The sequence below is a fragment of the Nerophis ophidion genome, linkage group LG19 (assembly GCF_033978795.1).
Source record: "Nerophis ophidion isolate RoL-2023_Sa linkage group LG19, RoL_Noph_v1.0, whole genome shotgun sequence".
NCBI lineage: Eukaryota > Metazoa > Chordata > Actinopteri > Syngnathiformes > Syngnathidae > Nerophis > Nerophis ophidion.
Window position 1 is genome coordinate 42,909,712 of NC_084629.1, and position 20,459 is coordinate 42,930,170.

Sequence of the window (20,459 nt, forward strand, 5' to 3'; positions counted from 1 at the left end):
AAATGTCCCCCGCTCGCTTTGATTTTTCAGTGTGCGGCCCTCAGTGGAAAAAGTTTGGACACCCATGGTGTAGATGAACACCTAAGCAACATTTTAAAAACTCCAGTTAACATGACATGTTTTTGGGAGGCGGCAGGAAGTTGAAGCACAACAAAGTCATGTGAAACTGGACTCTGATGTTCTGGACCAGGGTGGCCTCCTTCAGGGGAGGGCGCTGTACAGGCAAAGAAAAAAGTTCACATTTTGACGGCTCAAGTGGACTTTTTTTTGCTGCACATTTGGGCCAAGTCAGACAGCAAACACTGTTAGCGCTCTGCAAAATGATTCCTTCAGGAAAATGAAAGAACATTTTAGGAAAGCAAACTTTGCTGTGCCTGCATGGCGGGAAGTCTGCTTTTCTCAACATTCTTTGATCTTGAAACTTTTTGATGATGTTTAAAATATGTATCTGTTCAAAACACGGGCGTGGATTTAAACTAAAGTCGCGCTTCCTGTCCGTTCACGCTTAAAAGAGCTTATGAAGCTTAAGTGTATTCAGAATAAGTCCCTTTTATGCATTATTATATATAATTGTCTTTAATTAACCCTCACTGTCCTTATTAGATACAGTAGAGCTACACTTAAACTGCATGACGATCACTGGAGGTCATGCAGGTGTACCTAATGTTGTGACTGACATCTGGAGACAGTTAGGGAGAGTATATAAATAGCATGTGCAAATATTTGTGTAAAATATGTCTTTGAACCCAATATAACTAATTGACAGCGCCATATCTTAAATATTGATGGCGTTATTATAATAACTGAAGTTCTTTGCAGTACGGCAGAAACAAGGTGGATTCTTTAAGAGCCACATTTTTTTCTCAACAACACCCGCGATATTAGAAGTCATTTAAAAAGTACAAATAAAGTTGACCAAGTTGAAGGAAATCTCCTGAGATTTAGAGATAAATGTTATAGTCTTCTTTTATTCTCACATTGTATGGGGGGGGGGGGGGGGTCATATCAACAATAGCAAATCTTGTTCAAGATGCATGCTTTTAAAAACAGCCCCGCATGGAGCAAAAAACCCGGGACACTTTCATTCAACAAAAGCTATTAAATATGATTTACAAGGAGGGCGAACGTCTTCCCAGAAAACCACAAGTTGCAAAGAACTTGTGTGGCTGGCTACATCAGCAGATATATTTGGACACAAGTTGGACAAGCGGAGCTCACCGACCGTGGACTTGTTTAGTTTTTCATCATTATTGCACGAATGACAGTTTTTTTGTGTGGAGGGATGGACGTGAATGTCACATGAGGTGATTCCTGGAGTCCTCCCTCTTGACGTGTTCCAGCGTCTTGTCCAAGCACTTGCTCCTCTTGTTCTGGTGCGTCTTGACGTGCTTGGCCAGGTGGTCGCTGCGCATGAACCTCTTGCAGCAGTCCGGGCACACGAAGCGCTTCTCCCCGGTGTGAGTCCTCAGGTGTCTCTGGAGCTCGTCCGAGCGCGTGAAGCTCTTGCCGCAGAAGAGCCAGTTGCAGACGAAGGGCCGCTCCCCGGAGTGCCAGCGCAGGTGCGCCTTCAGGTGCGACGTCTTGCCGTACACCTTGCCGCAGCCCGGGATGTGGCAGACGTGCTGCTTCTTCTTGCCCGGCTCCTCGGCGCCGGAGGAGGCCGACTGGCAGTTGGGGCAGCGGCAGCGGCGGCAGCGGCGCGCGGTGGCCAGCGGGGACTTGGTGTGCAGGAGGGCGGCGATCTGCGTCTGGTACTGGGCGAAGTCCGCCGTGTGGCCGTGCAGCACCAGGCCCCTCTGCAGCTGGAAGCGGTGGTTGCCCTGCTGGAGGCTCCACCACGGGATGTCCTCCGCCGGGTTGGGGGACAACTGTCTCTGGTGGCCCGCCACAAAAGTGGGCATGGCGGGCGGCATGGCCGCGGGCGCCGCGTAGCTGACGGCGGGCACGTAGGTGGGGGGACACGGGGACTGCATGGAGCAGGGGAGCATCTTCACCGGGGAGAAGTCGTACGGGTAGCCGGGGTCGGCGGGCGGGGTGAGGGGCAGCTCGTGCGGGGCCGCGAAGGAGCCCAGCGGCTGGGGCTTGGAACTTAGTCCGAAAGTTGCGTTGCCCGGAGCGCTGGCCTCGTTAGTCCACGGGTGGAACAACCGCGACGGGGACCCCAGGGTGGCGGGGTCGTAAGGGACCGGGAGGAAGTCGGAGGGGCTGGACGCCGGGTGGTGGTGATGATGGTGGTGGTGGTGGTGGTGCCCGATTCGGTTACAGGTGGCGGCCAGGAGAGCCAGCGGGGAGTGCTTGCAGTTTTCCGGGGAAGAGTTGGGAGTTCGGTCCTGGAACACATGGAGGCGGAAAAAGTTTTTTTTTTTTCTTTTTTTCCCCACTCAAATTGTTTGTTAAAGTTACATAAATTGAATTAGGAGAATATCCGAGTAAAAAAGTGACACTAACCTGCAGGAAAGCGTGGAGCGTCTCGTTCCGCAGCACAGCCACGGCCGCCATCGTCCTCCTCCGCCGCCGCGGCGACCAGCGAACTCGGATAAACACGCTCCACAAACCCCCCCCCTCAAAAAAAAAAAAAAAAAAAGTCGCTTTTAATTCCTAAAAACGCCAGCAATGGCGGCGTCGACGCATAAAAAAAGTGCTTTTCGAGGCAGCCCGGCCAAGCCTCCTCGCGCGCAGATCTCCCGCCACTATCTGACGGCGCGGCCTCACTTCACAGGCTTTGATAAGCACTTTGGTGCGCCGCCAGCCAGTCAGAAAGGAGATTTATGACTTTGAAGTTTGCCGCTGCCCAATCATCAAAGAATGGCGGCTCTTTGAGGGAGGCGCGCAGATCCTTTGAATCCACAAAGCTGCTATTGGTGTGTTTGTGGCGGGAGAAAGGAGCTGATTATTAGCAGGGGGCGGGGGGAGGGAGGAGATAAAGGCGGGACAATTAATGAAGTAATCACTATGTGGGAAATGTATATACACAAATAATTGGATTTTCCTGATCAAAGCCCCCCCATGCCGCCCGGAGAGCCTGCTATTGGCTGCTTTCGTCATCTGATCCGCTTTTTCTAATTAAGGATTTGTAGTCCGACTCCACAGCTCACAATGTGACTTTGTTATCTCTGGAGATCTCCCACAAGTCCAGGCGGGATACATCAAGGGAACTCAGAACCAAGTTCCTCATCTCGCCAGCATCTCGCTCCTTAATTCAGACACTTTGGGTTTTTATCCGATTTGAAGTTTGTTTGTTTTTTGGCGAGATTTGAAGTCTTAAAGTCAAAAAAGAGAAGTGTCCGACACATGGAAGACTCTGCTCTCCGCCACAAAAAGTATGACTGCAAAATAAGCCGTTTATAAAAAGTTTATAAAGATAAAGAAGATGAGAAACACCATTGATGTCAATAAAGTACCATCACCATCTGTAATAAAGGTATATAAGTGATTTGATATATTTCATTTATTAGTATTTCATATTGTTATCTGCACAAAAAACTACATTAGGCCATGTCTACACTTAGCCCCTTAAACTAATAATTATTTAGCCTAAGCCAGGGGTAGGGAACCTCTGGCTCTAAAGCCAGATGTGGCTCTTTTGATGACTGCATCTGGCTCTCGGATAAATCTGAGCTGACATTGCTTAACACGATAAGTAATGAATAATTCCACTGGTAATCACAGTGTTAAATATATAAAAAATTCTCATGCATTTTGAATCCATCCATCTGTTTTCTACCGCACCTGTTCAAGAAGTTGCGTTAATGGTAAGAAGTTATGTATTTGTTATTGGTTAGTGTGGGGCTTGCCCTCCTGGGGGTTCTTCAGACCCCCAAGCACCGACATGAGAGCCTGTTTCAGGGTTACAATATTGTTTTATTTTTCAATAAGTCTGTTAGTTGCTTCCTAGCAATTGTCTTTTCCTCTTTCGTTCTCACTCACGCTCTGGCTCCAGCCCCAGCCCCATCTCTCCTCCTGGCTGCTGCTTATAACAAAGCGACAGGTGATTAGATAACAAGGCATAGGTGGGCCATCTACGCACCTGTCGCTGATTTCGAGGCCGATCCTGGCAACACCCCGCTTCGCTGCAGGCCAGCAGGCCACGCCCCCTCCACAGTTAGCTTCAGAATAACAATATTATTACAAAGAATAAGAGACCTATTGTACTCTAGAAATGTTGGTGTTATTTAAAAATGCACACATTTAGTTGTGTTCAGTGTTAAAAACAATGTTATATGGCTCTTACAGAAATATATCTTATCTCAGCCTAAAAGGTTCCCGACCCCTGTTCTAAGCCCTGTCTCAGCCAAACTAAACCAGCGTTTAAGGTTCCCCTCCTCGGACACATTCTTACACGCCTAAGTATGCTGTGTACTTATTGTATCTCCGGCTCTTAGCTTTGTATGGACTCATTGATCCTTTACAAACTGAATTCGGAGAGGAAGTGACGCCAGAAAGACCACGCCCCACACAGGAAGTGACGTCAGAAAGACCACGCCCCACACAGGAAGTGACGTCAGAAAGAACGCCCCACAGCCAGCTTCATAATAAAGCGTTTTGGTAACTCGAAGGTAACCACTGGAAATATGGAGGCCAATCATCCAGACATGCCCGTGTTTTTCCTTCTTCTACATGTGCAGATGCTTGTGGAAACACATCAATCAATCAATCAATGATTATTTATATAGCCCTAAATCACTAGTGTCTCAAAGGGCTGCACAAACCACAACACAAACCACTACGACATCCTCGGTAGGCCCACATAAGGGCAAGGAAAACTCACACCCAGTGGGACATCAGGGACAATGATGACTATGAGAAACCTTGGAGAGGACCGCCAGGGGACCGAAAGCAATGGATGTCGAGCGGGTCTAACATGATACTGTCAAAGTTCAATCCATAGTGGATCCAACACAGCCACGAGAGTCCAGTCCAAAGCAGATCCAACACAGCAGCGAGAGTCCCGTCCACAGTGGAGCCAGCAGGAAACCATCCCAAGCGGAGGCGGATCAGCGGCGCATAGATGTCCCAAACCAACACACAGACGAGTGGTCCATCCTGGGTCCCGACTCTGGACAGCCAGTACTTCATCCATGGCCATCGGACCGGACCCACTCCACAAGGGAGAGTGGAACAGAGGAGAAAAAGAAAAAAAACGGCAGATAAACTGGTCTAAAAAGGGGTCTATTTAAAGGCTAGAGTATACAAATGAGTTTTAAGGTGAGACTTAAATGCTTCTACTGAGGTAGCATCTCCAACTGTTCCCGGGAGGGCATTCCAGAGTACTGGAGCCCGAATGGAAAACGCTCTATAGCCCGCAGACTTTTTTTGGGCTCTGGGAATCACTAATAAGCCGGAGTCCTTTGAACGCAGATTTCTTGCCGGGACATATGGTACAATACAATTTGCAAGATAGGATGGAGCTAGACCGTGTAGTATTTTATACCTAAGTAGTAAAACCTTAAAATCACATCTTAAGTGCACAGGAAGCCAGTGCAGGCATGTATATATGTATGTATATATGTATATAAAGGTATATACAGTATAGGTATATATGTATGTATATATGTATATAAAGGTATATACAGTATAGGTATATATGTATGTATACATGTATATAAAGGTATATACAGTATAGGTATATATGTATGTATATATGTATATACAGTATAGGTATATATGTATGTATATATGTATATAAAGGTATATACAGTATAGGTATATATGTATGTATATAAAGGTATATACAGTATAGGTATATATGTATGTATATATGTATATAAAGGTATATACAGTATAGGTATATATGTATGTATATATGTATATACAGTATAGGTATATATGTATGTATATAAAGGTATATACAGTATAGGTATATATGTATGTATATATGTATATAAAGGTATATACAGTATAGGTATATATGTATGTATATATGTATATAAAGGTATATACAATATAGGCGTAATATGATCAAACTTTCTTGTTCTTGTCAAAAGTCTAGCAGCCGCATTTTGTACCAACTGTAATCTTTTAATGCTAGACATGGGGAGACCCCAAAATAATACGTTACAGTAATCGAGACGAGACGTAACAAACGCATGGATAATGATCTCAGCGTCTTTTGTGGACAAAATGGAGCGAATTTTAGCAATATTACGGAGATGAAAGAAGGCCGTTTTAGTAACGCTTTTAATGTGTGCCTCAAAGGAGAGAGTTGGGTGGAAGATAATACCCAGATTCTTCACCGAGTCACCTTGTTTAATTGTTTGGTTGTCAAATGTTAGAGTTGTATCATTAAATAGAGGTCGGTGTCTAGCGGGACCGATAATCAGCATTTCCGTTTTTTTGGCGTTGAGTTGCAAAAAGTTAGCGGACATCCATTGTTCAATTTCATTAAGACACGCCTCCAGCTGACTACAATCCGGCGTGTTGGTCAGCTTTAGGGGCATGTAGAGTTGGGTGTCATCAGCATAACAGTGAAAGCTAATACCGTATTTGCGTATGATGTCACCTAGCGGCAGCATGTAGATGCTGAAGAGTACAGGGCCAAGGACCGAACCCTGGGGAACTCCACATGTTACCTTAACATAGTCCGAGGTCACATTGTTATGGGAGACGCACTGCATCCTATCAGTAAGATAAGAGTTAAACCAAGACAGGGCTAAATCTGACATACCAATTTGTGTTTTGATACGTTCTAATAAAATATTATGATCGACGGTATCGAAAGCAGCGCTAAGATCGAGGAGCAGCAACATAGATGACGCATCAGAATCCATCGTTAGCAATAGATCATTAGTCATTTTTGCGAGGGCTGTCTCCGTGGAGTGATTTGCCCTGAAACCGGATTGAAAGGTTTCACATAGATTGTTAAACGCTAAGTGTTCATTTAGCTGGTTCCGCAACAATTTTTTCGAGGATTTTCGAAATAAAGGGAAGGTGAGACACCGGTCGGTAGTTTACCATGAGGTCAGGATCGAGGTTAGGTCTTTTAAGGAGAGGATGAATAACCGCTTTTTTGAATGCTAGGGGAACAGTGCCCGAGGAAAGTGATAAGTTTATAATATTTAGCACTGATGGACCTAATAATACAAAGAGATCCTTGATAAGTTTCCCAGGAAGTAGGTCAAGTAAACGTGTTGTTTGTTTTATTCCATTTACACGTTTGTAGCTGGGACGCATTGTCTTTAATCTCCTTTCTAATGACTTCAATTTTCTTATTAAAGAATTGCATAAAGTCATCAGCTGAGTGGGTGGAGCAACTGGAAGGGGTCCCTTGTTGGGTTAGCGATGCTACCGTGCTAAACAAAAATTTAGGATCGTTTTTATTAAGGTGGGTGAGATTTGAGTAATATTTAGCTTCAGCTAAGGTAAATAGTCCAACAAATGACTGCCTACGTCCCAACAGATGCTGACACTGATTGAGTGATGCTGACTGAAAGCTGTCAAGGCTTTTGGCTCTGTGGGACTCCCTAAAGGGTCGCTGGTAGGGAGGCACAGGAGGTTGGCATTTGCTGATTAGAGGAGCTTAAACTGGGCTCTAGGGCTTGGTGGTGACATGTGTAAGATGGCCGGGTGCGGTTCTGCTGGAATATCCTTTTAAACATTTGGATGACAAGTCATAGAGGAGTCAATGCAGAAGTTGAATCTTGAGGTCAAGAATGCAAATTGTCCAACAGTTTAAGAACAACATTTCTCAAGCAGCTATTGCAGGGAATTTAGGGATTCCACCTTCACGCTCCGTAATATCATTGAAAGGTTCAGAGATTGTGGAGAAATCACAATCTCTGAACCTTTAACCTACATTAAATGTCTGTGACCGTCGATCCCTCGAGCGGTACTGCATCAAAAAGCCACATCAGTGAGTAAAGGATACCACCACATGGGCTCAGGAACACTTCAGAAAACTGATGTCAGTAACTACAGTTGGTCACAACATCTCTAAGTGCAAGTTAAAACTCTGCTATGCAAAGCCAAAGCCATGTATCAACAACACCCAGAAAATCGGCGCTGGGCTCGGAACTCATCTAAGATGTACTCATGCAAAGTGGAAAAGTGTTCTGTGGTCTGACGAGTCCACATTTCAAATTAATTTTGGAAACTGTGGACGGGATTTATCCTTGAAGAGAACAATTGACCAACATGCCAGACACCATCAAATGCCCACTCAAGCCGGTGACCACGAGGAACTGCAGTCAGGTGGAGACCCCGAAGAAAAGGACGAGTATGCAGATGAGCTTCCCTGAGACGTTTCTCACAGTTTGTACAGAAATATTTTGGTTATGCAAACCCATTGTTGTAACAGCTGTCCGGGTGGCTAGTCTCAGACGATCATGGAGGTGCACCTGCTGGATGTACAAGTTCTGGGCTGGTGTAGTTACACATGGTCTGCGGTAGTGACGCCGGTTGGATGTACTGCCAAATTCTTTCGAGACAGATAATGGTAGAAAAATGAACATTTAATTCACAGGCAAAAACTCTGGTGGACATTCCTGCAGTAAGCATGCTTAATGCATGCTCCCTCAAAACTTTCGACATCTGTTGCATTGTGCTGTGTGATAAAACTGCACATTTCAGAGTGGCCTTTTATTGTGGGCAGCCTAAGGCACACCACTGCAATAATCATGCTGTTCAATCAGCATCTTGCTATGCCACAGCTGTGAGTTGGGATGGACTATCTTGGCAAAGAAGAAATGCTCACTAACACAGATTTAGACAGATTTGTGAACAATATTTGAGAGGAATAGGTCTTTTGTGTAGATACTAAAAGTTTTAGATCTTTGAGTTGAATCTTTGAGTGAGGTGAAAGCCGCTCAAAGCTGCAAATGTGAAATTTGGAGACAAGCTACTTTGACATAAATGGTGTGCTTGCCACAAATAAACCAGAAAAAAATGTCCCGGGCCAGCTGGCCTAAAGAGACAAATGTCCATCGAGTTAGTCCCACTTTGATCATGATGTATGCAGCACTTCATGCTTGTTGGTACAACTACAGTACATACACTATCTGGCTAGCTGTGTACAAACACAAAATGAAATATAATGCTGACATAAATGCAACATTAGACTTGGACAAACTTTAATGATCCACAACAAAAATTACTCCACACAGTAGCTCAGTTACAAATGATGGAAAGGGTAATGCAGGTATAAAGTAGACTAAAAATGTACCACAGTGGTAATATAAAATATAACATATATGTAATATTTACATATTATAAATACAGTATATAGTATATATTATTATATAATATTTCAATATAACTGACCATGCACAATATTACAGTATATGTAACAGCTGCAGCATAAAATAGAGAGTAGATCCACCAGAAAATAGGCATTATAAACAAAGAGAGGTAGCTAACATAACAAAGAAGCGGTCAGGTAACAGACAGATATCCTCTATTGCTCTATAGTGTGTTGCTTTGCACTGTGCAGGGACATTAGCTGCTAGCTTGCTACATCAAGGATGCTACATCGTGTCGCTGCCAAATTGGTAGTACACAGCTGGTATGTATGATCAACACGCTCTATCTCAATATAAAGATAGTATTAAAAGCTCCTGTCGGCCAAATTAATATCATGTATTGCCTCTATCGTGCAACCCTACTTGAAATCGATATTTGCTGATCATTTTCAACAGATTTGGGGTTTGGAAATGTTCCTCCAATCAGCCTCACTGTTTATGTGATACATGCACAGACTTTGCCAACCAGCAGTGGAACCAAATAAAAGATATTTTCCTTTGAGCTGCTCGGTTCAGCGCTAAAGTCAACTTCTTGCATTTCCATACATTTCAATGGGACTCCAGCTGAGGGACGGACTTGGCTGGGCAGCACTCTCAAATAGTTTGGTGGAATTTCCCCAACACAAAGGCCGGTCGCCGAGGCAATCCACTGGCTGGACACCTTTACAGTTTTATGTCCATGCTTTAATTCTGACAGGGTCACTTCCGCAGGTGCACATTTTCCTGCTCCATTCTATAAAGCAAAGCAGGGACGTGATCATGTCAGGAGGATGAATTCGTACTGACGGAGATAGATATCTACATATATCCATATTTAAGAGTTATTTCTTTTCTATAGTCATATTTGAAATAGCTAGTGTTTCATTTTGTACTCTTTTTATCTTTTCTTTATCTCATGACCGATGGTACACTGTGGACTACCTTGAGCTTGGAATGCAGGAGTAGCAATACTCCTTTTTCCTATCTTTTCCTGTCTCCAGCTGAGGAAAACAATAGATATGTGTATTCGCTCTGAAGGGTGGAGGCTATTGGCATATTGAAAAAGACAACACTTCCGTAGTGTTTTCAGATCAAGTAGGCGATGCGAATTGAATGTGTTGTTTTTTAGGTTGGTCTCTCCAAAGCTTTGGAATAAATTGCAAATTACCTATTCTGTTCTGGGTTATTTAAAATCAGTTTATGTGTCATCAAAATAATTTGGGATTGCCCAGCAACTTAAATTCCCTCGGAGGAACATCTGGTCTGAACGCATAATACATACATACATACATACATACAGTATATACAGCATCATTATTCCTATCAGAGCCAGGATGTTCTTCTGCATTCTAACTTCTCATTTGAAATTTGGTCAAGCGATAATTCAAACCAAGATTGAAAATATTGCTTTGCCTTCGGTCCCAAATAGAGCACAAGTACACGTTGCCCTCAAACATCCTTCCTGTAGGTGTGACAGTGGCAAATGAAAGAAGCCATATTGCACAAAGCTCATCACAGAAACAGCAGGTGTCCTCGTCCTTGTTTCTAAACTTGAAGGAAGATGCGCACATTAACAACCAAATCTTAATAGCACCACATTTAGTCTAAGTCATACCAAACAGCAATTTGCCATAAATAAATACAAATGTGCAATAGATGAAGAGTGTGGATGATGACTGTTTTTTTTGGTTTCAGGTCAACTTTGTTGGTAAAGAAGGAGATCTGCAGAGGAGAGACAAAAAGAAATAAAACCAGAGTTTAGTGCAGAGCTGGGCAAATATTTTGACTCAGGGGCCACATTGACAGAAAAAATTTGTCTGGGGGGCCAATGTGTATTTGTGTATGATGTGTGTATGTGAGAGTCCAGTCCATAGTGGATCTAACATAATAGTGTGAGAGTCCAGTCCATAGTGGATCTAACATAATAGTGAGAGTCCAGTCCATAGTGGATCTAACATAATAGTTAGAGTCCAGTCCATAGTGGATCCAACATAATAGTTAGAGTCCAGTCCATAGTGGATCTAACATAATAGTTAGAGTCCAGTCCATAGTGGATCTAACATAATAGTGTGAGAATCCAGTCCATAGTGGATCTAACATAATAGTGTGAGAGTCCAGTCCATAGTGGATCTAACATAATAGTGAGAGTCCAGTCCATAGTGGATCTAACATAATAGTGTGAGAGTCCAGTCCATAGTAGATCTAACATAATAGTGAGAGTCCAGTCCATAGTGGATCTAACATAATAGTGAGAGTCCAGTTCATAGTGGATCTAACATAATAGTGTGAGAGTCCAGTCCATAGTGGATCCAACATAATAGTGTGAGAGTCCAGTCCATAGTGGATCTAACATAATAGTGAGAGTTCAGTCCATAGTGGATCTAACATAATAGTGTGAGAGTCCAGTCCATAGTGGATCTAACATAATAGTGTGAGAGTCCAGTCCATAGTGGATCTAACATAATAGTGAGAGTCCAGTCCATAGTGGATCTAACATAATAGTGTGAGAGTCCAGTCCATAGTGGATCTAACATAATAGTGAGAGAGTCCAGTCCAGAATGGGGCCAGCAGGAGATCATCTAGTATTCATTTCAAATTGAGATTTGAGAAATATGAGCTTTGAGTAAAAGAGGAACTGCACTTTATTTGGAACTTTGCCTATAATTCCCAAATCCTTGTGTGCGATAAGAACAGATATGTTTTTCTTTTTGGATTTGCATCCTAAATAGTAAATAAACACAAACAAAAGTCTTATCAGAGTTCTCCAATTTTGCCTATAAATCACACAAAAACATCCAAACACTGCATCATTGTTTTATATCCATGCTGTAAGTATCTATGTAATGTCGTAACAGGGACCTTCATAACAATGTTTAATATTTACGTATTTTGCTCATTTTAGCATACATTCTTTTCACAAATGCATCACATCGCTTGCTTTGTCCTTGGAAGACATCACTGATTACTACTCAAATGCAGACTTCATGAGCGCCAACAGACATCATAAAACACATTTACTGTACAATGTCTGCTGTCATCACAATGTCGACGGCTGGAATGTTGATATATTCCCATTTAGATGAAGAATAACTCACAATCATCCTTGCAAGGAAAATATTGGTGGAAACAAGTGTCTTTCTGTGTCTAAATTGGACGACAAAGTTAACCAACTTGTCAGATAATGTCCTCATCTTTCTAAAATCACGGTGAGACGCATGATTTACAAAAGTCAAGAGAAGTGAGGTTGTCAGGTTGTGGAAATGCTATATAAAAAGAGAATACAACAAATCATTTTCAACTGATATTCAATTGAATAGACTGCAAAGACAAGATACTTAACAGTACTTAACAGAACTCACAATTTATTGGAAGCATCCATCCATCCATTTTCTACCACTTATTCCCTTTTGGGGTCGCGGGGGGCGCTGGCACCTATCTCAGCTACAATCGGGCGGAAGGCGGGGTACACCCTGGACAAGTCGCCACCTCATCGCAGGGCCAACACAGATAGACAGACAACATTCACACTCACATTCACACACTAGGGACCATTTAGTGTTGCCAATCAACCTATCCCCAGGTGCATGTCTTTGGAGGTGGGAGGGGCCTATCCCCAGGTGCATGTCTTTGGAGGTGGGAGGAAGCCGGAGTACCCGGAGGGAACCCACGCATTCACGGGGAGAACATGCAAACTCCACACAGAAAGATCCCGAGCCTGGATTAGAACCCAGGACTGCAGGAACTTCGTATTGTGAGGCAGACGCACTAACCCCTCTGCCACCGTGAAGCCCATTATTGGAAGCAACACATTGCAAAAAAGGCATTTTTACCAGTGTGTTACATGACCTTTCCTTTGAACAACACTCAGTGCAGGTTTGGGAAGTAAGGAGACACATTTTTGAAGTGGAATTATTTCCCATTCTTGCTTGATGTACAGCTTAAGTTGTTCAACAGTTTCCTGCCTCGTATTTTAGCCTTCACACATTTTCAATGCCTGGACTACAGGCAGGCCAGTCTAGTACCCGCATTCTTTTACAATGAAGCCACGCTGTTGTAACATGTGGTTTGGCGAAATAAGCAGGGGCGTCCCTGATAACGTTGCTTGGATGACAACATATGTTGCTCCAAAACCTGTATGGACCTTTCAGCATTAATGGTGCCTTCACAGATGTGTAAGTTACCCATACCTTGGCCACTAATACACCCCCATACCATCACACATGCTGACTTTTACACTTTGCGCCATGAAAAATCCGGATGGTTATTTTCCTCTTTGGTCCAGAGGACACGACGTCCAGAGTTTCCAAAAACAATTTGAAATGTGGACTGGTCAGACCACAGACCACTTTTCCACTTTGCATCAATCCATCTTAGATGAGCTCGGGCCCAGCGAAACCGGCTGCGTTTGTGGGTGTTGTTGATAAATGGCTTTAGCATAGTAGAGTTTTAACTTGCCATGAATTGATTAACGTGGACCCCGACTTAAACAAGTTGAAAAACTTATTCGGGTGTTACCATTTAGTGGTCAATTGTACGGAATATGTACTGTACTGTGCAATCTACTAATAAAAGTATCAATCAATCAATCAATCAAAAAGAATGCAGCTCACCAGCTGATGAAGTCAATGTAGCAGCACAGGCCAGTTAACTCTCTGTGATCACGGCGCCATGAAAAAATGTTTGTCTTTTCATAACGATATCACTAATACTTGGTAATATTCATGTCACCAAATGTAAATGGAATATTGTTTGCTGTCTTTGAATGGTGGTATATTGGGTTTTATGGGCAGAATAGAGGACCTAACATTGAATCCATTTTAAGCTGACTTTTATTTACGAGTGCATACAAACAAGACATCTGTTTTCTTGCCTCTCGTAATGATTGTGAACGAAAAATTCCCCCCAAAAAGTGCAGCTCCATTTTAAGAGCTCCGTCAGAGAACCAATTAAGCTTATTGTCACGGCGATTGTTTTCCCAGGATGCAGACGGAACTCCAGAAGCAGCGTGGAGGTAAGACAATGATTTATTTCCCATAAATCAGTTAGGCAGGAATACAAAAATATAGGACACGTGCCGGTAGCATGGCGAGTTAAAGGAAAAGCTAGCATGGAACTAGAAAGTAAGAAATCAACGTAACGTGTTGCATGTGTTAGAATAATTATGTGTAAGTTATCACACAACTCTTGTCGTTGCTATAGTTATTATCAATTGTGCTGAAGTTGTACTTTTCTATCCGTGCAAAGAGACATCTTGCAATCTTGGATTGCTAGTCGTTTCATATAAGTGTTTGTGCCCAGAACATCGAGTATCGTGACGCAGATAAAGCAGAGACAGGGCGTGATGTAACCAGGGACCTCCCAAATAAATAGAGGAGCACGTGGGACTGGACCTCAGAGCGTAGGTTGGAACTGTAACTAAGTGTACAGCCCAATACAGCTCTCCTTATTGAGCCAAACTGAACTCTGTATCTGCCCGATTCCTTGCTTCTTGTCTGTTTAATAGACGTCATCAGTGTTCGAACCTGACAGCGTGAAGCAAACAAGACAGCCAGACAGAGTGTGGCGAAAGGCAGGAATAAGTAGCTCTCTGATTAGTGCCCGGCAGCAGGTGAGCATTCCGAACACTAATCAGAGGCAGGTGAAAATAATCAGCACTTATGGCAACTAAGAGAAAACAGAACAAAGGGAATATTTAACAGAAAGGGAATATTTAACAGAAACAAGACATTGTTCGGGCAATTGAACATGACACTTGTACTCTGTGGTGGTAAGGTATTCTTATTAGGGACCGAATGTCCCTTTGGGACAGAGGACCCTATTGTATTTCTAAGGTTTTATTATAACAATAATGCCGCCTCTTTGAGCTGTAATTTGACCCCCTTAACATGCTTCAAAACTCACCTAATTTGACACACACATCAGGACTGGCGAAAATTACGATCTAATCAAAAAACAAAACCCAAAACTCAAAATTGCGATCTAGCGCCCCCAAGGAAAAAACACAGACAAAACTGCTTGTAACTTCCGTTAGGAATGTCGTAGAGACATGAAAAAAAAAACCCTATGTAGGTCTGACTTAGACCTAGATATCAAACACTGACCTCCTTCAGCAAAAATCAACAGGAAGTTGGCAAAAACCCCTTCAAAACAAAAGTTTCCTAAAAAAATTCATTTTTGCCTCTTTGAGCTGTAACTTGCCCCCCTTAAAATGCTCAAACCCCCCCCAACTTAGACACACACATAAGGACTGGCAAAAAAAACGAACAAACCCCAAAACTCAAAATCGCGCTCTAGCTCCCCCAAGGAATAAAACACAGACAAAACTGCTCTTAGGAAGAAAACAAAGACAAAACTGTTTGTAACTTCCGGTAAGAATGTCGTAGAGACATGAAACAAAAACCTCTATGTAGGTCTCATTTAGACCTACATTTCATTAATTGACAATCTTCAGTAAAAATCAACAGGAAGTTGGCAATTACCCCTTCAAAACAAAAATGTTGTATAAACCTGTCACCTTTTTTTCAAACATTATCTCCTCTGAGCGCGTTTGTTCTGTCGGCTTCAAAATTGCACAGGAAAGAGATTGAACCCTTCTGATTAAAAGTTGCACAAAGAGTTTTTCTAACTGCTTCGGTTTTGATTTTACGAGCCTTCAAAGAACCGCTTCGCTGATGCTGCTGCCGTCTCAAGATGGCTGCTTAAAAGCAGGAAGCACCAGAGTGACCACACAATGCAGAGAAGGTAGGTAATGTGCGGGTAGAGATATGTTGACTGGGTGAAAGAAGGAGGCACCAGTTTGACCCCAGGATACAGAGAAGGTAGGTAATGTGCAGGTAAAGATATGTTGACTGGGTGAAAGAAGGAGGCACCAGTTTAACTCCAGGATACAGAGAAGGTAGGTAATGTGCAGGTAAAGATATGTTGTCTGGGTGATGGCAGGAAGCACCAGCATGTATGGGTGAAAGAAAAAAGTACTAGTGTGGCCCCAGGATGCAGGGAAGGTAGGTAGTGTGCAGGTAAAGATATGTTGAATGGGTAAAGGCAGGAAACACCAGCAAAAGTTGGTCCCGTCCATCGCTGCTTGCAGCTTTAATTATTATTACTTTTTATGCAAAATCAGAGGTCGGCCAGAGTTGTAAAGAAACTACATCAGAAGTCCTGCGATGTCATGAGAATAGTGGAGCTGCACGTGAAAGTTTGATATCTTAAAAAAACAAAACATGTCACGGTTCAGTTCTATCTGCTGTGACAGATGTGAAGTCTTGGGGGTGCGAGGGGGAGGGTGGAGGGTGTGCTGGGTGGCGTCCTGCGTGGGGAGAAAGGCTGCAAGCTAAGGACACTCCAGCCGCCCGAGTGGTGCAACATCTGTGAAGTTCCTCAGTGACGGACAACAAAGTGGAACTGGGAGCAGTCACTCAGCGGCGCTTTGAAGCTGCAGCCTGACAGAAAGCCGCCATTGTTCACAGCCCCCCCCCCGACACACAAAGTCCAACTTTGCGCTCCCTAATTTTCCCTGCAATGCGATACAAGTCGGCCCCGCCCCCTCCTCCCCCCCCGCTCCTCTGAGGCTATGAAGTGTGCACATTCACCAGCAAGGAGCAGAACCTCGGCAATGTGGGCCTGGCCCGGGGTCACGGGGGGGCGGGGCTGCTCATTAGACCTCCCAGCAGCCCACCCTGGATGGGATAATCCTGAATTCAGGAGGGGAAGTCTCCTCCTCCACCATGAAGTACAAGGTCACATCAAACCTGAAAGACTAGAAAAAAGTGGACACGTTTGCACACGATGCATCTTGGCCTTTACACTTCAGAAGAAACAATAGAAGTATAAATAGAATAATAGAAGTGATCTGTTCCAGGGTCAAACTGTTGCCCTCATACAGAGTCAGAATAACAAGTATGGTCAGGGATGGTCTCCTGCTGGCCCCACCATGGACTGGACTCTCACACTATTATGTTAGATCCACTATGGACTGGACTCTCACACTATTATGTTAGATCCACTATGGACTGGACTCTCACACTATTATGTTAGATCCACTATGGACTGGACTCTCACTATTATGTTAGATCCACTATGGACTGGACTCTCACTATTATGTTAGATCCACTATGGACTGGACTCTCACTATTATGTTAGATCCACTATGGACTGGACTCTCACTATTATGTTAGATCCACTATGGACTGGACTCTCACTATTATGTTAGATCCACTATGGACTGGACTGTCACACTATTATGTTAGATCCACTAAGGACTGGACTCTCACTATTATGTTGGATCCACTATGGACTGGACTCTCACTATTATGTTAGATCCACTATGGACTGGACTCTCATTATTATGTTAGATCCACTATGGACTGGACTCACACTATTATGTTAGATCCACTATGGACTGGACTCTCACACTATTATGTTAGATCCACTATGGACTGGACTCTCACACTATTATGTTAGATCCACTATGGACTGGACTCTCACTATTATGTTAGATCCACTATGGACTGGACTCTCACTATTATGTTAGATCCACTATGGACTGGACTCTCACTATTATGTTGGATCCACTATGGACTGGACTCTCACTATTATGTTAGATCCACTATGGACTGGACTCTCACTATTATGTTAGATCCACTATGGACTGGACTGTCACACTATTATGTTAGATCCACTAAGGACTGGACTCTCACTATTATGTTGGATCCACTATGGACTGGACTCTCACTATTATGTTAGATCCACTATGGACTGGACTCTCATTATTATGTTAGATCCACTATGGACTGGACTCACACTATTATGTTAGATCCACTATGGACTGGACTCTCACTATTATGTTAGATCCACTATGGACTGGACTCTCACACTATTATGTTAGATCCACTATGGACTGGACTCTCACTATTATGTTAGATCCACTATGGACTGGACTCTCACTATTATGTTAGATCCACTATGGACTGGACTCTCACACTATTATGTTAGATCCACTATGGACTGGACTCTCACACTATTATGTTAGATCCACTATGGACTGGACTCTCACACTATTATGTTAGATCCACTATGGACTGGACTCTCACACTATTATGTTAGATCCACTATGGACTGGACTCTCTTTATTATGTTAGATCCACTATGGACTGGACTCTCACACTATTATGTTAGATCCACTATGGACTGGACTCTCACTATTATGTTAGATCCACTATGGACTGGACTCTCATACTATTATGTTAGATCCACTATGGACTGGACTCTCACTATTATGTTAGATCCACTATGGACTGGACTCACACTATTATGTTAGATCCACTATGGACTGGACTCTCACTATTATGTTAGATCCACTATGGACTGGACTCTCACACTATTATGTTAGATCCACTATGGACTGGACTCTCACTATTATGTTAGATCCACTATGGACTGGACTCACACTATTATGTTAGATCCACTATGGACTGGACTCTCACTATTATGTTAGATCCACTATGGACTGGACTCTCACTATTATGTTAGATCCACTATGGACTGGACTCTCACACTATTATGTTAGATCCACTATGGACTGGACTCTCACTATTATGTTAGATCCACTATGGACTGGACTCTCACTATTATGTTAGATCCACTATGGACTGGACTCTCACTATTATGTTAGATCCACTATGGACTGGACTCTCACACTATTATGTTAGATCCACTATGGACGGGACTCTCGCTATTATGTTGGATCCACTATGGACTGGACTCTCACTATTATGTTAGATCCACTATGGACTGGACTCTCACACTATTATGTTAGATCCACTATGGACTGGACTCTCACACCATTATGTTAGATCCACTATGGACTGGACTCTCACTATTATGTTAGATCCACTATGGACTGGACTCTCACTATTATGTTAGATCCACTATGGACTGGACTGTCACACTATTATGTTAGATCCACTAAGGACTGGACTCTCACTATTATGTTAGATCCACTATGGACTGGACTCTCACTATTATGTTAGATCCACTATGGACTGGACTCTCATTATTATGTTAGATCCACTATGGACTGGACTCACACTATTATGTTAGATCCACTATGGACTGGACTCTCACACTATTATGTTAGATCCACTATGGACTGGACTCTCACACTATTCTGTTAGATCCACTATGGACTGGACTCTCACACTATTATGTTAGATCCACTATGGACTGGACTCTCTTTATTATGTTAGATCCACTATGGACTGGACTCTCACACTATTATGTTAGATCCACTATGGACTGGACTCTCACTATTATGTTAGATCCACTATGGACTGGACTCTCATACTATTATGTTAGATCCACTATGGACTGGACTCTCACTATTATGTTAGATCCACTATGGACTGGACTCACACTATTATGTTAGATCCACTATGGACTGGACTCTCACTATTATGTTAGATCCACTATGGACTGGACTCTCACACTATTATGTTAGATCCACTATGGACTGGACTCTCACTATTATGTTAGATCCACTATGGACTGGACTCACACTATTATGTTAGATCCACTATGGACTGGACTCTCACTATTATGTTAGATCCACTATGGACTGGACTCTCACTATTATGTTAGATCCACTATGGACTGGACTCTCACACTATTATGTTAGATCCACTATGGACTGGACTCTCACTATTATGTTAGATCAACTATGGACTGGACTCTTACACTATTATGTTAGATCCACTATGGACTGGACTCTCACACTATTATGTTTGATCCACTATGGACTGGACTCTCACTATTATGTTAGATCCACTATGGACTGGACTCTCACACTATTATGTTAGATCCACTATGGACTGGACTCTCACACTATTATGTTAGATCCACTATGGACTAGACTCTCACTATTATGTTAGATCCACTATGGACTGGACTCTCACACTATTATGTTAGATCCACTATGGACTGGACTCTCACACTATTATGTTAGATCCACTATGGACTGGACTCTCACACTATTATGTTAGATCCACTATGGACTGGACTCTCACACTATTATGTTAGATCCACTATGGACTGGACTCTCACACTATTATGTTAGATCCACTATGGACTGGACTCTCACTATTATGTTAGATCCACTATGGACTGGACTCTCATACTATTATGTTAGATCCACTATGGACTGGACTCTCACTATTATGTTAGATCCACTATGGACTAGACTCTCACTATTAT

At 43.0% G+C, this 20,459-nt stretch overlaps 2 protein-coding genes across 2 annotated transcripts in view; both read right to left on the reverse strand.

The window, feature by feature from the left end:
- Positions 1–948: 948 nt before the first annotated feature.
- On the reverse strand, positions 949–3,649 carry sp5a (Sp5 transcription factor a). Its single transcript, XM_061880053.1, has 2 exons — positions 2,449–3,649; positions 949–2,330 (listed from the first exon to the last, which is right to left on the reverse strand). Exons 1-2 carry the CDS (start codon positions 2,497–2,499, stop codon positions 1,296–1,298), a joined length of 1,086 nt encoding a protein of 361 aa, XP_061736037.1. The 5' UTR covers positions 2,500–3,649; the 3' UTR covers positions 949–1,295.
- Positions 3,650–8,480: 4,831 nt separating this feature from the next.
- Positions 8,481–20,459, reverse strand: part of myo3b (myosin IIIB) — a 327,297-nt gene continuing 315,318 nt past the window's right edge. Inside the window, 1 exon segment of the mRNA XM_061880054.1 lies at positions 8,481–10,934. The gene's annotated coding sequence lies outside the window, so the exon portion shown is untranslated.

What these genes read in the sequence shown, in the direction of transcription:
- sp5a (XM_061880053.1), bottom strand. Translation starts at nt 2,499, where the DNA reads ATGGCGGCCGTGGCTGTGCTGCGGAACGAGACGCTCCACGCTTTCCTG. An exon ending in CGCTCCACGCTTTCCTGCAG is followed by an intron (nt 2,331 to 2,448) that starts GTTAGTGTCACT and finishes CATGTGTTCCAG; the next exon opens with GACCGAACTCCCAACTCTTC.